The sequence below is a fragment of the Cydia fagiglandana genome, chromosome 19 (assembly GCF_963556715.1).
Source record: "Cydia fagiglandana chromosome 19, ilCydFagi1.1, whole genome shotgun sequence".
Taxonomy (NCBI): domain Eukaryota; kingdom Metazoa; phylum Arthropoda; class Insecta; order Lepidoptera; family Tortricidae; genus Cydia; species Cydia fagiglandana.
Window position 1 is genome coordinate 13,746,348 of NC_085950.1, and position 15,063 is coordinate 13,761,410.

General features: G+C 36.7%; 1 protein-coding gene across 1 annotated transcript in view; it reads right to left on the reverse strand.

The window, feature by feature from the left end:
* The window catches only part of LOC134674231 (microtubule-actin cross-linking factor 1), a 312,488-nt gene that overhangs the window by 119,262 nt on the left and 178,163 nt on the right, over positions 1-15,063 (reverse strand). Inside the window, exons 25-27 of the mRNA XM_063532291.1 lie at positions 14,803-14,953; positions 13,802-13,885; positions 12,139-12,408 (exon numbers count right to left, since the gene is read on the reverse strand). Coding sequence (XP_063388361.1) covers positions 12,139-12,408; positions 13,802-13,885; positions 14,803-14,953 — 505 coding nt within the window. The remainder of the gene's footprint in view (positions 1-12,138; positions 12,409-13,801; positions 13,886-14,802; positions 14,954-15,063) is intronic.

Consider the following 15,063-nt stretch of genomic DNA (forward strand, 5'->3'; position numbering starts at 1 on the left):
TTAATACTTGTTTATAATGTTATTTTGTTCCTATAAATACATATTTGGATTTTACATAGAACTTGGCACTCATTTAGATCTCCATTCTTTTTGCGGCGAACCCCACAGCCAAGCATAATTTTTGTATTGAACTTGGCTCTCCTTTTTTACATTTATGTTTTTGATGGGATAGTATAAACAGAGATTACGTATATGTAGTAACGCAAGAGGGTTATGAGTTATGACATATAGTAATCGCTATATTTAGATCAATGATCCAACGGCGGCATTCTTCCAAACTCCGGATATGATGAAGTGGCTGGTATGTGTGAATATCTTACTCCTTTGCACCATAATTCCAATTTCTGAGTTTAAATAGGTTTGAGTACAAAAGTGACATTTTTAAATGCTTAACATAAACTTACAACAGAAATAACATAAACATAAGGTAGAAAACATGCTACTGATTAACAAACGTGTAAACATATTCGTACTAATAGTTGTTGGACATTAGTAAACAATGAGGCGTGAGTTATGAACTCAACTACAACTATTTACCCACTTCCAAGTTTAGTCTAGTCATGTTAAGTGACTACAAATACAGGACGCTGGAAAGCAAAAGGCTGTTACAGAATTTTCAATGTCGCTGGAAACGCAACTGTTCCGTCATTTCAATACATTAAAAATGATTTTACAATTATTCCAACTCACTATTGAGATTCATGCTCCAAGATAATACCTACTCATATTACCATAAAAACGTCATTATACCGCTAATTTAAATTTAAGCAACGTATTCGTACATTTAATTCACGAAACTGCTAATAAATAACTGCCTTTGGACAAAAAACACGAGATCAAGTGCGATAGCGAAAATGAAGAACACTACTAGACGGAACAAGCCAATGATGTCACCAAAAAATCTACAATATGTTTGAGCAACAAACCGAACTGGAGCTATGGTGGCAAATTGTATTTGGCAGTCATTCAAAAAACCCTAAATGGGGTCAGCGACCCAGATGGGTTCCGCAGTGGGTTGTTAATCAAAAGGGAACGGGTTGCGTTAGCGCATATAATATCGCACATTTAAATAATGTGACCGATTTCCAAACAGATTTATGTTTATTTCCTACCGTATCTCTATTGATTTACGATTCAATTCCCAATGCATATATTTTTGTCAACAGGGGATTAGTGATGTCATCCTATGAACCACCTTCCGAAAATACGCAGTAGGGTCCAAACGCAACAATAACAATTTCCAAATGTCGTTCTAATAATATTCTAAAGATTTTATGTCAATAATTTAAAAATGCTGTGCACAATTCTAGAGAGCGAGACCACTTCTACAAATTCTACAATAGCATGAGTAAGAACGGTGATTATAAAATGTTTGTTTTAATTAAAGACAAAAAGTATGGCATTATATTTATTCTACCTATTAACCACTGTGAACTGGTTTATGTGTTAAAATTCATAGTAAAGTTTGAAGAGACAGCATGTCTAGGTATTTTTAGGTATATCTAGTGACATTCAAGGAAGCAAAATAAAACCGGTATTCATTATAATACTAAATTCACTTCGCGCGACCGAGACCTTGGATAAAATCTGAGCAAATTAGTTTACTCCGCACAACATCAAAGAAATGACTAACTGCAACCTTGATACCTTAATTTAGGCAATAAAAGTTAGTGCAACATTTGTTATTGCCATTTATGTGATGTTTAACCTTCAAATTAACCGCCAGCAATATATATGAACAAAAACACGTAATTTAAACAACACACTCAAGGTTAGGGAAAACGGAAATGTGTTGACTTAGATTAAATAGACACACATGCACTTGGAAGTACAAACATAAATACATTTGAATTAGAAGTAATACTGATTTAATAATGAAAAAACTCACGGAACGGCAAAGACATGTAAAGAGGTCCATTACAACATATCGAAACTAGTGAAAGACCTAATGAAAACAAAAGCACGCCGATATTTAAGATGCGTTGCGGGAAAATAAACATAACTCTTATATACAAGAGCATAAGATCGATGAAAGCCCGAAAAGAGTTTTAAGGGCAGCAAATTAAAGCAATGTCATATGGCAGTGAGTAAAAATAGTAACGTGAACGCATTCTAGTGCGATCGTTGCCAAATCGTTACCTGGGACTAGAAAAGTTCCAAACACTATAAAGGTTTGAGAACAATATCGATTCTATTAACGTTATCATAAGATATAAATCAGAATCAGCCATAAATGTTACTTGGATAGGTATCGGAGCTCAAAATCGCAGGTAGACAGTGCATATAACGGCTGCATCGACATCGTATTTATGACCAGTCTCATCTAAATGTAAAATTCCTCATATTTAATAACTGGGCGAAAGCGTGAAGTTTTCCAAGATGGCAGTTAATCATGCATTGACGCGTTTTCCCCGGTGGTTTCGCAACAATAAACTCTTGATTTTATCTCTGTATCGTTACTAAGCGTATCCTTTCTTCATCACATGGTACAGTGTACACGCGGTATTGATTAGCCATGTTTTTTTATACTCATTGAGTTTTCTATTACAGACTTTCTTTTATAGATATTACAGTATACTGTAGTAAATTAAAATGGCATACTATATTTGACAAAATAACTTATAGGGCGTAACGAAAAAAAAGTTTTACAAACAGGATAAAAAGTCGGTGCAAAATTTTCCGAATGCACAATACGCGTTGCATCTCGGCCCCCCGGCCATGATTAATTCAGCACTGCGGCAATTTGTTTTGGTCCACTTCTGTATATGCAGCTACGACCACTAGTAGACGCGCCGATGCTAATTAGGTATGTATTAAAATTAACACAAACAGGTAACATACACAGCGAATATAGAACGAATAAATGAAATTTGTAAAAGGCTACAGATGTTACCAAATATCTGTTTAATTTTGAATTGATCGGTTAAGCCTGATTTTATGTATATACCGGTAATTGAAAGCTGTTGTTAATTATCCTTAAACTAAAAGCAAGATATATATTCGTTTTTTCGATACAACCTCCAAATAAAAAAATGTTTTCTAAAATCTTTGACATGAATAATCCAAGGATCTGTCAACGGCCAGACGAACGAAAAAAATAATGACCATCAGACACATTTCCGGCACGTATTTGGTTTCGTTTTGCTGAAACAAACTGTGATGTCACGGTGCGCTATGATCTAATCTAAGGTTTTTAAGTGAGTTGTTAAACTTTTTGACTGTAAATAGGTTTGTATATTATATTAATATATAACAACATTATGATATATTCAGCAGAGATAATAATGCTACTTAAGATTTTTTAACTAGTTATTTTACACTCTCAATGTCAACAAATACAGATTTACGAATACCTACTTCATAATCAGAGGAGAATCCTACAGTAGCTTGGTACATTAATAGCATCATTGTTTTCTAAGAAATCCATAAAGCTATCATTCGGTATTGTTATCTCGTAATAATAACAAAAAGCTATCGCAATTATTTCAGCTATCGAATTTTATATCAAGCGTACACCTTATCAGATACTCGTAACCGAACAAGAGCGCATGTTGCAGCCCGCATTGTCTTATTGTCGCAAACCGGTAAATATGTTAATTCCAAACGCAAAGTTTTGCAGTAGGAGCTATAAAAACGAGAATTGGTGTTTTAAAAAAAGAAGTTTTCCATTTATAAATCTTGTTTCGACAAAACCGCATAATTGCGTGACAGCAAAAAGTGGTTTTACTTTAAACGTGATTTTTCCTGTATCTGAAACGCCGGTCGAAAATATTTAACTTTCGTAACCATAAATGTTAAATTCCCTGACACCCATTACTCAATGCGAAAAGTTTTTAAGTTATTATTTAACCAATAATTATTCGCTTAATATGCCAATCTGGCCTGTATATCTTCAAGTGTTATCTGACTGATAGCACATGTATGTTATGTTTATTTACTTATATACAATGTCGGATAATCAGCGTGTCTTATCAAATGCAATAAAAACATGTAGTATTTAAGCCGGTCTCCAAATTGCAGAAATACTGAACTCTTAAGTCAAGGTTTCTGATAAAAACCATTGACAACGAAACGTAAACTTTCTAAAAACACATTTTTTAAACTTCACTAATCCATAGACAACCTTTCAACACAACACCAAAAATACTGGCACTCAAACACTCATTAACTCTTCGAAATTCGGAAACGTAAAATTCGTTCGTCGCTCGTGAAGCGGTTTAGTTTGCGCCGAGCGTCGGTCGCCGGCCGTCGTTCGCGCGTTACTAAAACTCTACCACGCGTCATCGTATCGAATTTGCTATCAGTTCGACTGAATAATTCGATGCAATGTCCTTTGCCACGTCATTGTATGTAAGAGTAGCTGCTGAATTTTAAAGTCAATTCTTGAAGGATTATTTTTATTATTATTTAGACCCTGTTCTGTCCCCTGTGTAACACCGCCGCTTTTTCCATTCCTTCCGGTGGGAGTCTTCGGCCATTGTTTAAAAATATGTCCTACTCCCCTTTTTGAGCGGGGCGTCTTAAACGATACTTATTATGTACTTGTGCCTTCAGTTCTTATCGTTATTTCACATGTGATAGCGAGTCCCTGACATTTGATCTAACCTTACGAACGAACTAAATTGCTAATATAGATTATTTAAAGCCATAACTGGTTATCCCCGATTACTGTTTAGTATTCGATTCAAACAAGTAATCTGCAAACCTTGACACCATGACCATGACGATTGATGTCGCTTTACGTCACCCAAGTAATAACAACACTAACTCTTGCGAATTCCACACGTACTTGATACATGGCCGTTTTTGGCGAGTAGTGAAACGACTCTTTGTATGCGAATGGGATATCGAGGAAAAACCTTGAGGGTTAAGTCATGATTCAGATTAAACAGGGTGATTTCTGGGTCGTGATCCAGAACCATTTTTTCGGACTCTGTAAATGATCCATATTATCATATGGTAGTATTAGATTAAAAGATAATTACTTTAATTATTCTTATTTTTCAAGTAAAATTAATGTTATACTAAGGGCCCCCCCACATCTGGCGTCTTTCGAGCGTCGGCGTCTACAATTCTATGGCCGACGTCGACGCAACGTCGACGCAGCGTCGACGCAACTGCGCAGCGACGTCATTTTCCATTGCGCTGGACCGACGCCGACAGACGCCGACGCTCGAAAGACGCCAGATGTGGGGGGGCCCTAAGTAATTATGGTCACCCTAGGACTTTTGACATATGCTGTATGGAAAGCGACAAGACGTCACAATGAGTATTAGGGTCACCAAATTGTATGCAAAAATTATTTTCCTACTTGTCATCTGGAAAATAATCATCATTATTGGTGATAAAAAATAATTAACAACATCATTAGCCATCTTTGGATTCCGTATGATGTCTGGCTCTCTTGCTCCACGACCCCGAAATCACTCTGTATATCAAAAACACTGCCGTCACATGAAATTAACAATTTAAACTTAATTTTGTCGGCCACGGCTAGCGGATGCGTTAGGGCACGACACTACATCACAGTTGAACGGACCAATCAAAACTCATCAATCATTCATTCTAGAAGTCAAAACTATGATGTTAACATTGTTTATTTTCAGGTTTTTTTAGAGCGTTGGCGCCAAATAGATAAGTTTTTTCCACGTCTGTCATCAACTCATCAGCGCATAAGGACAAAAAGTAGAGCAAAAACCTAATCGCAAAAAACCCTTCGCCCATTCATTGAGTTTCGTGACCGGCGTCCATCGCTGCGGTATTATGGCAGGTTCAAAGCCCGTTCACGGATAGCAATCACGCAAATACATTCTGCCGTCAAGAATACAGCAGCACTCTAACTTAACTGCAACGATTTGCTGATTTCTTAGCTATCATGATAATATTCAAGTTGAATTATAAGAATTCTGACAAAGTTAAATTACTAGTAAAGTTTTCGTTCAACCGAATCGGGTAGCTGAAATAATTAGCTAGAATCACAGATAAAACATCCTCCAGACTGAGCATAGTCGCGCTACTCCCTCTGCCACGCATACGGTAATTTTACTCCATGTTCGAGTCGAAAGTGTCTTTGTGTAACCTCCGTGTCTTTGAACGGACCAATCACGGCACGGGACTTCGCTCACCTCGTCCCGCGCACCCCCGCATTTTTGGCATCATCGGTTGCATGAAATAATTGCTCTAAACTCGGTCTGGAGGATTCCTAGTCTATGGCTAGAATTTAGTAAGCTAAAACTTTTCCGCACTAAAGACTAGTTACCTACTAGCCGACGGAATAACATTTTTTAACTCGATGCTTGCTTCCAAGTAAAATGACGTCATGATGAGTAATTATATTAACGAATTCTATAGGAATGTTAGCAGTAATTTAAAATTGGAGTTGAAACTTGGGATTCTCATTTAATTACTTTGAGAAACGATAAAGTATTCGATATTTTCATCAAGACAAACAAAATAACAACACGCCCGAAACATTAAAGATGCAAAAAAAGTCCGTCTGGTTACGCAGACTTGTCACGCCTATTATGTCCTATTCAAGTGGGACCAAAGATTTGATCTTAATGTTAGGTACATAAAATGATCTCATTGAATTATTTCATCTTCGTCCAAATGTGAGTTTAAAAGTAAAGAAGCCGTTAAGGATTCAGTATGTAAAAAAGTTATCCAAGATCACAACAGGGGCAATATGGCGTCATAAAAAAACCGGTTCCATGTTACATCAATAAAATTAGCACCATACGAAAGACAACGATTTAACTATACCAGTCCACGTAACGTCTAAATATAGTTTACCTTATTACAGTTGAGATATGTGTGGGTCAGAGTGTGACCTAATACGTTCAGTGTAACAATACTACATTTAAATAAAGTCCAAGGCAGGCAAGAAGGTACGATCCAAGTTATGTTGAACCAATTAAAATGTTCGTAGAGTACCTAATGCTATAAAACTTTCAACTCACTCAGCTGAATGAGAATTTGTAATAGGTATTTCACGTCTAATTATGATGTAACCCTATTAGCTCTCGTCCGTTAATTCCTTTTGCGGTATCATGCAAAGGTGTTTGATCTATATACTAATTTGATATAGTCGATGACACCGACCATCTAAACAATCGGGCATAAACCGTTACTAATTTAACCACTAATAGTTGAACTAAATTCCTCCTTGATAAAATGTGCATTAACATATTTATCACGAAATTTTCATTCGTACATTATGAATATTATAATTGTTAAGCTTAGAATAAATTTAAAAGTGGAAAAATTACTGTCTTGGGTGAGACTTGAACTCACGGCCTCTGGATCGATACTCCAGCGCTCTGCCATCTGAGCCACCAAGACCTCATCCCCAGCCAGCAAATCTTTCCACCATATTATAGGTCAAGGGGACCCTTAGCGACATCTACCGTAAGAGTGTTACACTTCTTAAACGGCTACCGGAGTTCCAAGTCATATTGGAAATTCACCAGTTACGATGTGCTACCCATACTAATTTTTTTAATTTTTAACAAGCAGAAACGTCTGCGAACGATGCTATTAAGCTTAGAATAAATTTAAAAGTGGAAAAATTACTGTCTTGGGTGAGACTTGAACTCACGGCCTCTGGATCGATACTCCAGCGCTCTGCCATCTGAGCCACCAAGACCTCATCCCCAGCCAAAATTCCCCAGTAAAAATTAATATCAAAATTAGTATGGGTAGCACATCGTAACTGGTGAATTTCCAATATGACTTGGAACTCCGGTAGCCGTTTAAGAAGTGTAACACTCTTACGGTAGATGTCGCTAAGGGTCCCCTTGACCTATAATATGGTGGAAAGATTTGCTGGCTGGGGATGAGGTCTTGGTGGCTCAGATGGCAGAGCGCTGGAGTATCGATCCAGAGGCCGTGAGTTCAAGTCTCACCCAAGACAGTAATTTTTCCACTTTTAAATTTATTCTAAGCTTAATAGCATCGTTCGCAGACGTTTCTGCTTGTTAAAAATTAAAAAAATTATAATTGTTATTTACGGTACAGTCAGCAGCAGAAGTCGCTATACACTCCAGGTGCTCAAAGAGAGGTAAACGTTTAAACTGTCAAAAAGTTGTTGACTGTCATGGTAGTATTTACTTGTGAGCGCTTTACGTGTCACAAATATGTTAACAGTCGCTATTCATTAATTTCTACACTTACAACAAGTCATTGATACCTTAGCTGTCAAAAAACCAATGGTATCTAAGCGGTCAACGTGTCAAATATATCTGAACAATATGGAAAAATAGACTTTAAAGCATACAAGTATGGTCGAATATTGAATAAAAGATAGCCATGCTAATTTCAGGTAAAGCGTTTTGACAATCATCGAAAGCAGTACAGTCTTGTCATCACATACATCTATCTCACGTTTTGCCCTTCAACCATTTGACAGGAGCCTTTCGGTCAACTTACTGCAAACTATTTATTTTAACAGAATCGTCAAGACGAATGACACATAGCAAAAGCTAACTGAAGCCGAATTTAGAGCCAATTGTCAAGGCACGTCGTGGTCTCAGTAACAGGCGTTTGCTTTTCAAAGCAGAGACCGCGGGTTCAAATCTCAGTCGTACGCACCTAGAGATTACAGCTTTTTGTTTTTTTTTGGGTTTCATATCTATTATTAATTTGTGTCTTCTGGTTTTATGTTAATTTCGCATTAGTTTATATAATTTTTGAAGATAATGTCACATGTAGCGTATGTACGACTTTCTATCAGGACGTTGTAGGTTTGAAGCCGCAGTGGGCGTTACTTAGATTACTCCTGTGCGGAATGCCATTTGATATTTACTACTCAAAAATCACGTTTGTTGTATGGGAGCCCCTATCTTTATTTTATTCTGTTTTTAGTATTTCTTGTTACTTATAATAGCGGCAACAGAAATACATCATTTGTGAAAATTTCAACTGTCTAGCTATCACGGTTCGTGAGATACAGCCTGGTGACAGACGGACGGACGGACGGATGGATGGACAGACGGACGGACAGCAGAGTCTTAGTAATAGGGTCCCGTTTTACCCTTTGGGTACGGAACCCTAAAAATGCTGGTCTCTTCGAAAACTGGCTAAATTAAATTAAAGGATATGAAAACAATGCATTTTATTAATTTCAGACATCATGTTTCATAGTTACTATGAAACATGATTTATTGCTTAAGACCTACACAATCGATATCTAAATAGAAATAGTCTTAGTTTTATTTTTCAAAACGTTCGGGGTTCGATTCCCTAGCTGAGTACACATTTTTTTTAATGTATGAATGCAGTTTTTCGTGTTACTAAAATCGATGACATGATTCCTAAGAAGAGATCGGTGTATATCTTATAGTATCAGATTTTCCCATACTGGCCGATCTAAATGGGCCACCCTGTATAGTATATTTTACTACAATAAGTGGGCTAAATAAATTTATTAACATAGGTATATAATATGATCAACGGTTTGGAAGAACAGCCGCATATGACAGTTAAAATAAAAAAACCGATCATTCTAGTAGAACCTACTTATTTATTGTATAAGTTTGACACTTATGGATAAAATACTTCTTTACGAAAGGAGGTGCCAATTCGTAGTGCTACAGTATTTATTTTAAAGTTAAACAGATAAAATGTTGATGCTTAGTTACCATTAAAATAACAACTGCTTAGCAACTGGTGGCACCCTGGCTGCTGACGTACGTGATTGGCAGTGCGTATAGGTATTAATGACAGCAGCTTGAATTTGATTGCTTAGTTACCACTGACTTATTAACCGTTATTGTCATTGTGATTAAATAAGGGTGTATGTGTTAAAGAAAAACTCAGAAGTTAAGGTATTTGTGACGAACTGAAAGCCTACGTGAAAATGACATCTTAGATGTCCTTATTTTTGTGACGATTGAAGTGTATATGTTTTCTTGGACACCTTGCCCGCTCAGGTATATCTGCTGCTGACTGTACGAGTCAGTAAGCCGCTACTTATTTTAAGATGCCTCTTCAAAGCATTGCGATTACACTTCAATATTATAAATTGAAGTTCAAGAGCCGTTATTATCTGTATGAATGTAATCCAGACACATAATTGACGTATTTAGCTCCAGGTTTTATTTTATTTGTATCATTGAATTATTTCGAGGCAATATGGTCAGTATCAAAGATGGTTAGGTAGTCAAAATAAAATTACGTCACTATTAAAATTTGTTGGGAACTAATCTACATTCAAATGGGAAATTGAGTCGTCCCTTTTCACTTAAAAATCTACTACATAGTTAGAGTAGAGACAAATGATATAAATAAGTATGTCATATATAAACACGATTATTCTAGCAGCTAGATAACCCCAGACTTCAATAACATCACATCACCCATTTAGACAAAACGTGCCTGTTATATATGCGGATATATTTTCGGATTAAAAGCCAAAACAAACTTCAATCAACTGCCATATATGTAAAGGTGCTGCCCACGGTATGAGCTCAGCCTGTGGGTGGACGATAAATGGAGGCTTTATCGAGACTTTAATTGCATGGCGTAAATAAATAGAAGGCTAAGTTTTTACAATTACTTAATGTGTGGGTGTTTGCATATTTTGGCACTTAACATCTATCTGGTCTTGCTCCGTTGCAGACGATAAAATTGTGTATAGCTATTATCCAGTAACCAAATATCATACCATAATATTGTGCCTATAATAATGTAGATATTTTTTACGGAAATTAACAAAAGCGATGCATCATTTAAAACTTGTACTACATAGTACCATCATAGACGAACCTATCGGACCAATTATCAGCCTTATTACGATCTCACAATGTCGCCACATGATCGCTTCAGAGCGTTTTCATATGTAATATCCAAGAAGATATATTATGACGGAAAATTCGGCGTTGTATGAGTAATATTCAGTGCAGCGAATGCATTATCCGTGCGACCTTCACACTGCCACATTTCATAACAATGTGCTCGGAATTGCGCACCGTTTTACACCCTAGGTAATAAACAACTGACTTTTATTGTATATATAATACGATCGGCGTAAGAGCATAGGTTGGAGGTCCAGTTCCTACTATTTATTACCAGTACATAGTCAATGTTTAGCCATAATGTTAAAAGGTTGGAACGATTAAGTATGGAGCCTTTTAAAATGCATGTAACGTGCAAACAAAGTAACGAACTTCTTAAATAATTGCTACAGGCTTAACAGAAGACTATTATGTTTTTTAAAAGTTACACTTGTTTATTATAGAATATAGATACATAGGATTTCATACGACTTGAATAAGTATTACAGATGGAAGAATGAAAAGCACCTAAAAATGAAATGTCGTTAAGACGCCTATCTTGGCATTAGCCGGTCCACCTCGAGGCCAGCCTAATGACATAATGTGGTGACATCACTGTCGTGAATTATACGTAAACACGCGAACCGATGCTCGCGCGTGGAATCGGTTAAATAATATAATAGGCGTGTTTAGAGAATATATCGCGTATATACTAATTTAAACTTCGTTTCCGTTAGCTTATTACCTACTAAATTCCTCAGAATTAAACCAACTTTCATAACAGTTTAACGTTAAAATCAATATTAAACAATGAGTCGTGAAGTGTAGGACTTGTTTACCGCAATTGAAATGTAATCTTTTTGATTTATATTTCAGTTCGGATCGCGTGCTCATAATATTTCCGTTTCCTATTAATATGACCTTGAAAGTGGACGTAGAACGTGACACACAACCGCAGTGTCAGAGCGGTCATATTTATAAAACAATAACTCGATAAATCACTTAAATTTTAATTTATGCAATTGGCATTGCAATAAAACGTAGCGCTTTATAGTCTTTTAACCTAAACGTTGTGTGAAATATGTCAGAGTAAGATAAGATTCATTTATCCTAAATGCATTCCTACATCTAATTAAAGTCCTAAAAATTGAAAAGATCGTAAATATTTCGAAATAGTTCCCATATCATATTTAAAAGGATCTATTGCGGAACATATACAAGTTTCAAACATTAAACAGAATTTTCGAAAATAAACAAAATGACACAACTGGTTGACATTGACGAGTAGCATTTTACATTTAGAAGTCGAATATATGGCATCACATACTCGTCGATGCCTCATCCAAGCAAAAATAAAAACACTTACCAATGTGACAATGTCTCCAGGGTTGGCGGCGGCGATCCTCCTCAATCTTTCATATAGCATGTCAAGCAATCTCTGGTGCTTCGCGTTCAGGTCATCCAGTTCTCTGGCCACGTTCTCCGCGCCGCTCTGCTCCGGCACGGGCTTGTTCCTGCTGCGGTGTCTCTCGGCCTGGTCGAGCTCGGCCTGACGCTTCACTTGCTTCATGTCGAGCGAGGGGTGCACCTCGTCGCAGAGCCATTCGGCGTAACGCTGGCATCTCGATGAGTGGATCTAAGTCGAGTTAGGATCGAAGCAGGTTATAGGTTAGTTAGTTGAATGCTCTTTTTTGTAATAATTAGTGTACTTTCCGTTGAAATATTAAGAAATTATCAAATTGTACCTCTTTTAGAGATTTTAGAAAAAGAGCAATCAGCTGCTTTGTTATATAATTAAGCATTAAATATTAGAAAATTGATTCTCGAGACATTCATTTCACCATCCATAAAATACCTACTTCGGGAATGATTTATATGTATATGTTTGGTAAGTCATTCATACTTCACGCAAAATTATCATTTCTTGCAAACATCACACTTTCATAATATAAATTTATAGGGCTAATTTGTTCAGTTTCAAGGTATCCCAGGAGAGAATCATGCTGGGAGATAGTCAAAGCTTTAACTTTTCTTTTTTAAGCGTGCAACACCGAAACACTTTACTTTTCATACCCATTTTTCGTGCATTAACACCCCAACAAAACACCAAAGCAAAAAAAGAACAATATTTTTTTTACTAAATTTATAGCAACACTACAGTGATAAACCCAAACAATGCATGCAGAGGTAGTCATTAGAGATCAATGACCTCAATTACAGACGACTAGACAAATAAAATTTGAACTCTTATTTCTAACACTTCTAATGTAAAAGAAGATCTTATTAAAATGGGTATGTATAAAATTTAAATCACAAATAGATGGTGCGTAACATAATTGTTTGCTAATTCTATTTCGCTTTAGTCACAATGCCATTTCAGATGAGCAGTAATATATTGCTGGTTCCATCATATTTTCATCCACACGTCACACATACATGTTAATGTTAGTAAATTGCACACACTTTAGTCACAAAAGGCGTGGAATTTATTTTATAAGCGCAAAAGCACCACTGGAGTGAACACATGCGTCACAATTTTAAATCTACGTCTGTGAAGGTAGATTCAAAAATAAAAATGCACTCCAGGGGTATGTACGGCCAAAGCGGACGTGCGTCTAAAAGTAAAGGTGCGACGATGCAGACAATAGAGCCTAGACGAAGAGACCCAAAAAAGAAGACGAAACGACTAAGCGAAAACGAGGAATGAGGAAAGGTGATGAAATGCTGAACTATTTCATATCATCCATCCAACGACAATCATAAACAACCCTCATTCAATAGAGATGAGGAATATTTAATTCCATAAAATAATTATAACAAAATCTGACGAATTGATATTGTCAAATTTTCTTATCAAAAACAAAATAACTTAACAAATGAATAGACATTGCCGAGTATCGATCGTCAGTTATTTTGTTTTTGAAATTATTATGTTGACTCTAAAAACAAGTTTCAAATTTCGAACCAGTCCGCAGACAGGTCACAGATTAAGTAAATTCTGTGGTGTGTTTTAGTGTTCTGTGATTTACCTTCGCCTCTCTTATGAATCTGCCACCGTCAACGTTAACCTTCTCTATCTTTGGCGTTCGCTCCACAACACTGGTCAGTAGATTCTGTAATATAAACCACAAGACACCCAGAAATGAGTATTAATTAGTAAATAAGGTGCACACGTGCAAAAATCGACCTTATTTCGTGACTGATAAATTATAGTTTAGGTTTATAGGTTGATCAACATGCAAATTTATCGAGTATTTTTATTTTAAAACCAATAATATTTAGTCAATATATAATTAGTAGGTATATCGTTGATTTCTTTGAAGTTAATATATTTGTGCATGCAATTACTTTTTAGGACCTGTAAGTGGTAATCCACATTCAGCCCACGTCTCCAGTTTGTCAGTAACCACATGCTTTTTGGTTATAACTGGTTTAATTCAATATTTATGACCAACTTGAAGACGAGAAAGAAAGGACTCGAGACCTAACAAGTCGATATCTGAAGTCGAAATTCATCTGAGACAATAAAATCTGAAAATATTAAACTGCCAACAACAATTAAAATGTTGCTATAGTTAAGTATTATGACGGATACGCTGTGAATTCGCATTAAATAAGCAAAAGGTGCAACACACTTCATTGAGTATTCGTGAATCTAATTGCATTGCAATACGGTTCACGAATGTTTAGTTAACCGTGTCGACAATAGTATGTTACCACGCCAATCGATCGTTCAACGATCGACGCATCGATAGATGTCGAAGTTTGTCGATTTCACATCTGACCATCCGTCGCATGGTGTAAAGCTCGGTTTTCCTAGGATAGCGGTGCCGTCTTATAGCGGCCGTGTCCATACAAAATAATACGGCTAAATATGGATGTTGTAGTATATTGTATGGAGACGGCCGCTATATCACGGCACCGCTATCCTAGCAAACCAGAGCATAACAGAAACAGGTACACGTTTGTCAAAAACCATTGCATAGATATTGCGAATTCCAGTGCAGATAGTTGTTGGCAGAAGACTCACCCTGGTGGGCTCGAACTGTTCCTTGGGGCGCACCTCGATGGGCGGCTGCGCCTGCAGCTTGCCGAACGAGTCGTCGATCCATTCGGCCTCTTTCTCGTGCCCGGCGTTGTAGTTGCGCAGGAGTTGGTATGCGGCCTCGCAGCTTCGGAGGCTGCAATGAAATTCAATTAGTCTTGTCAATTATTGGAACAATTATCAGTCGTTTATGCTGTTTGTAAATGTAATTACGTCTGTTGAAATGTAATTGTCCTGCAGAGTTAC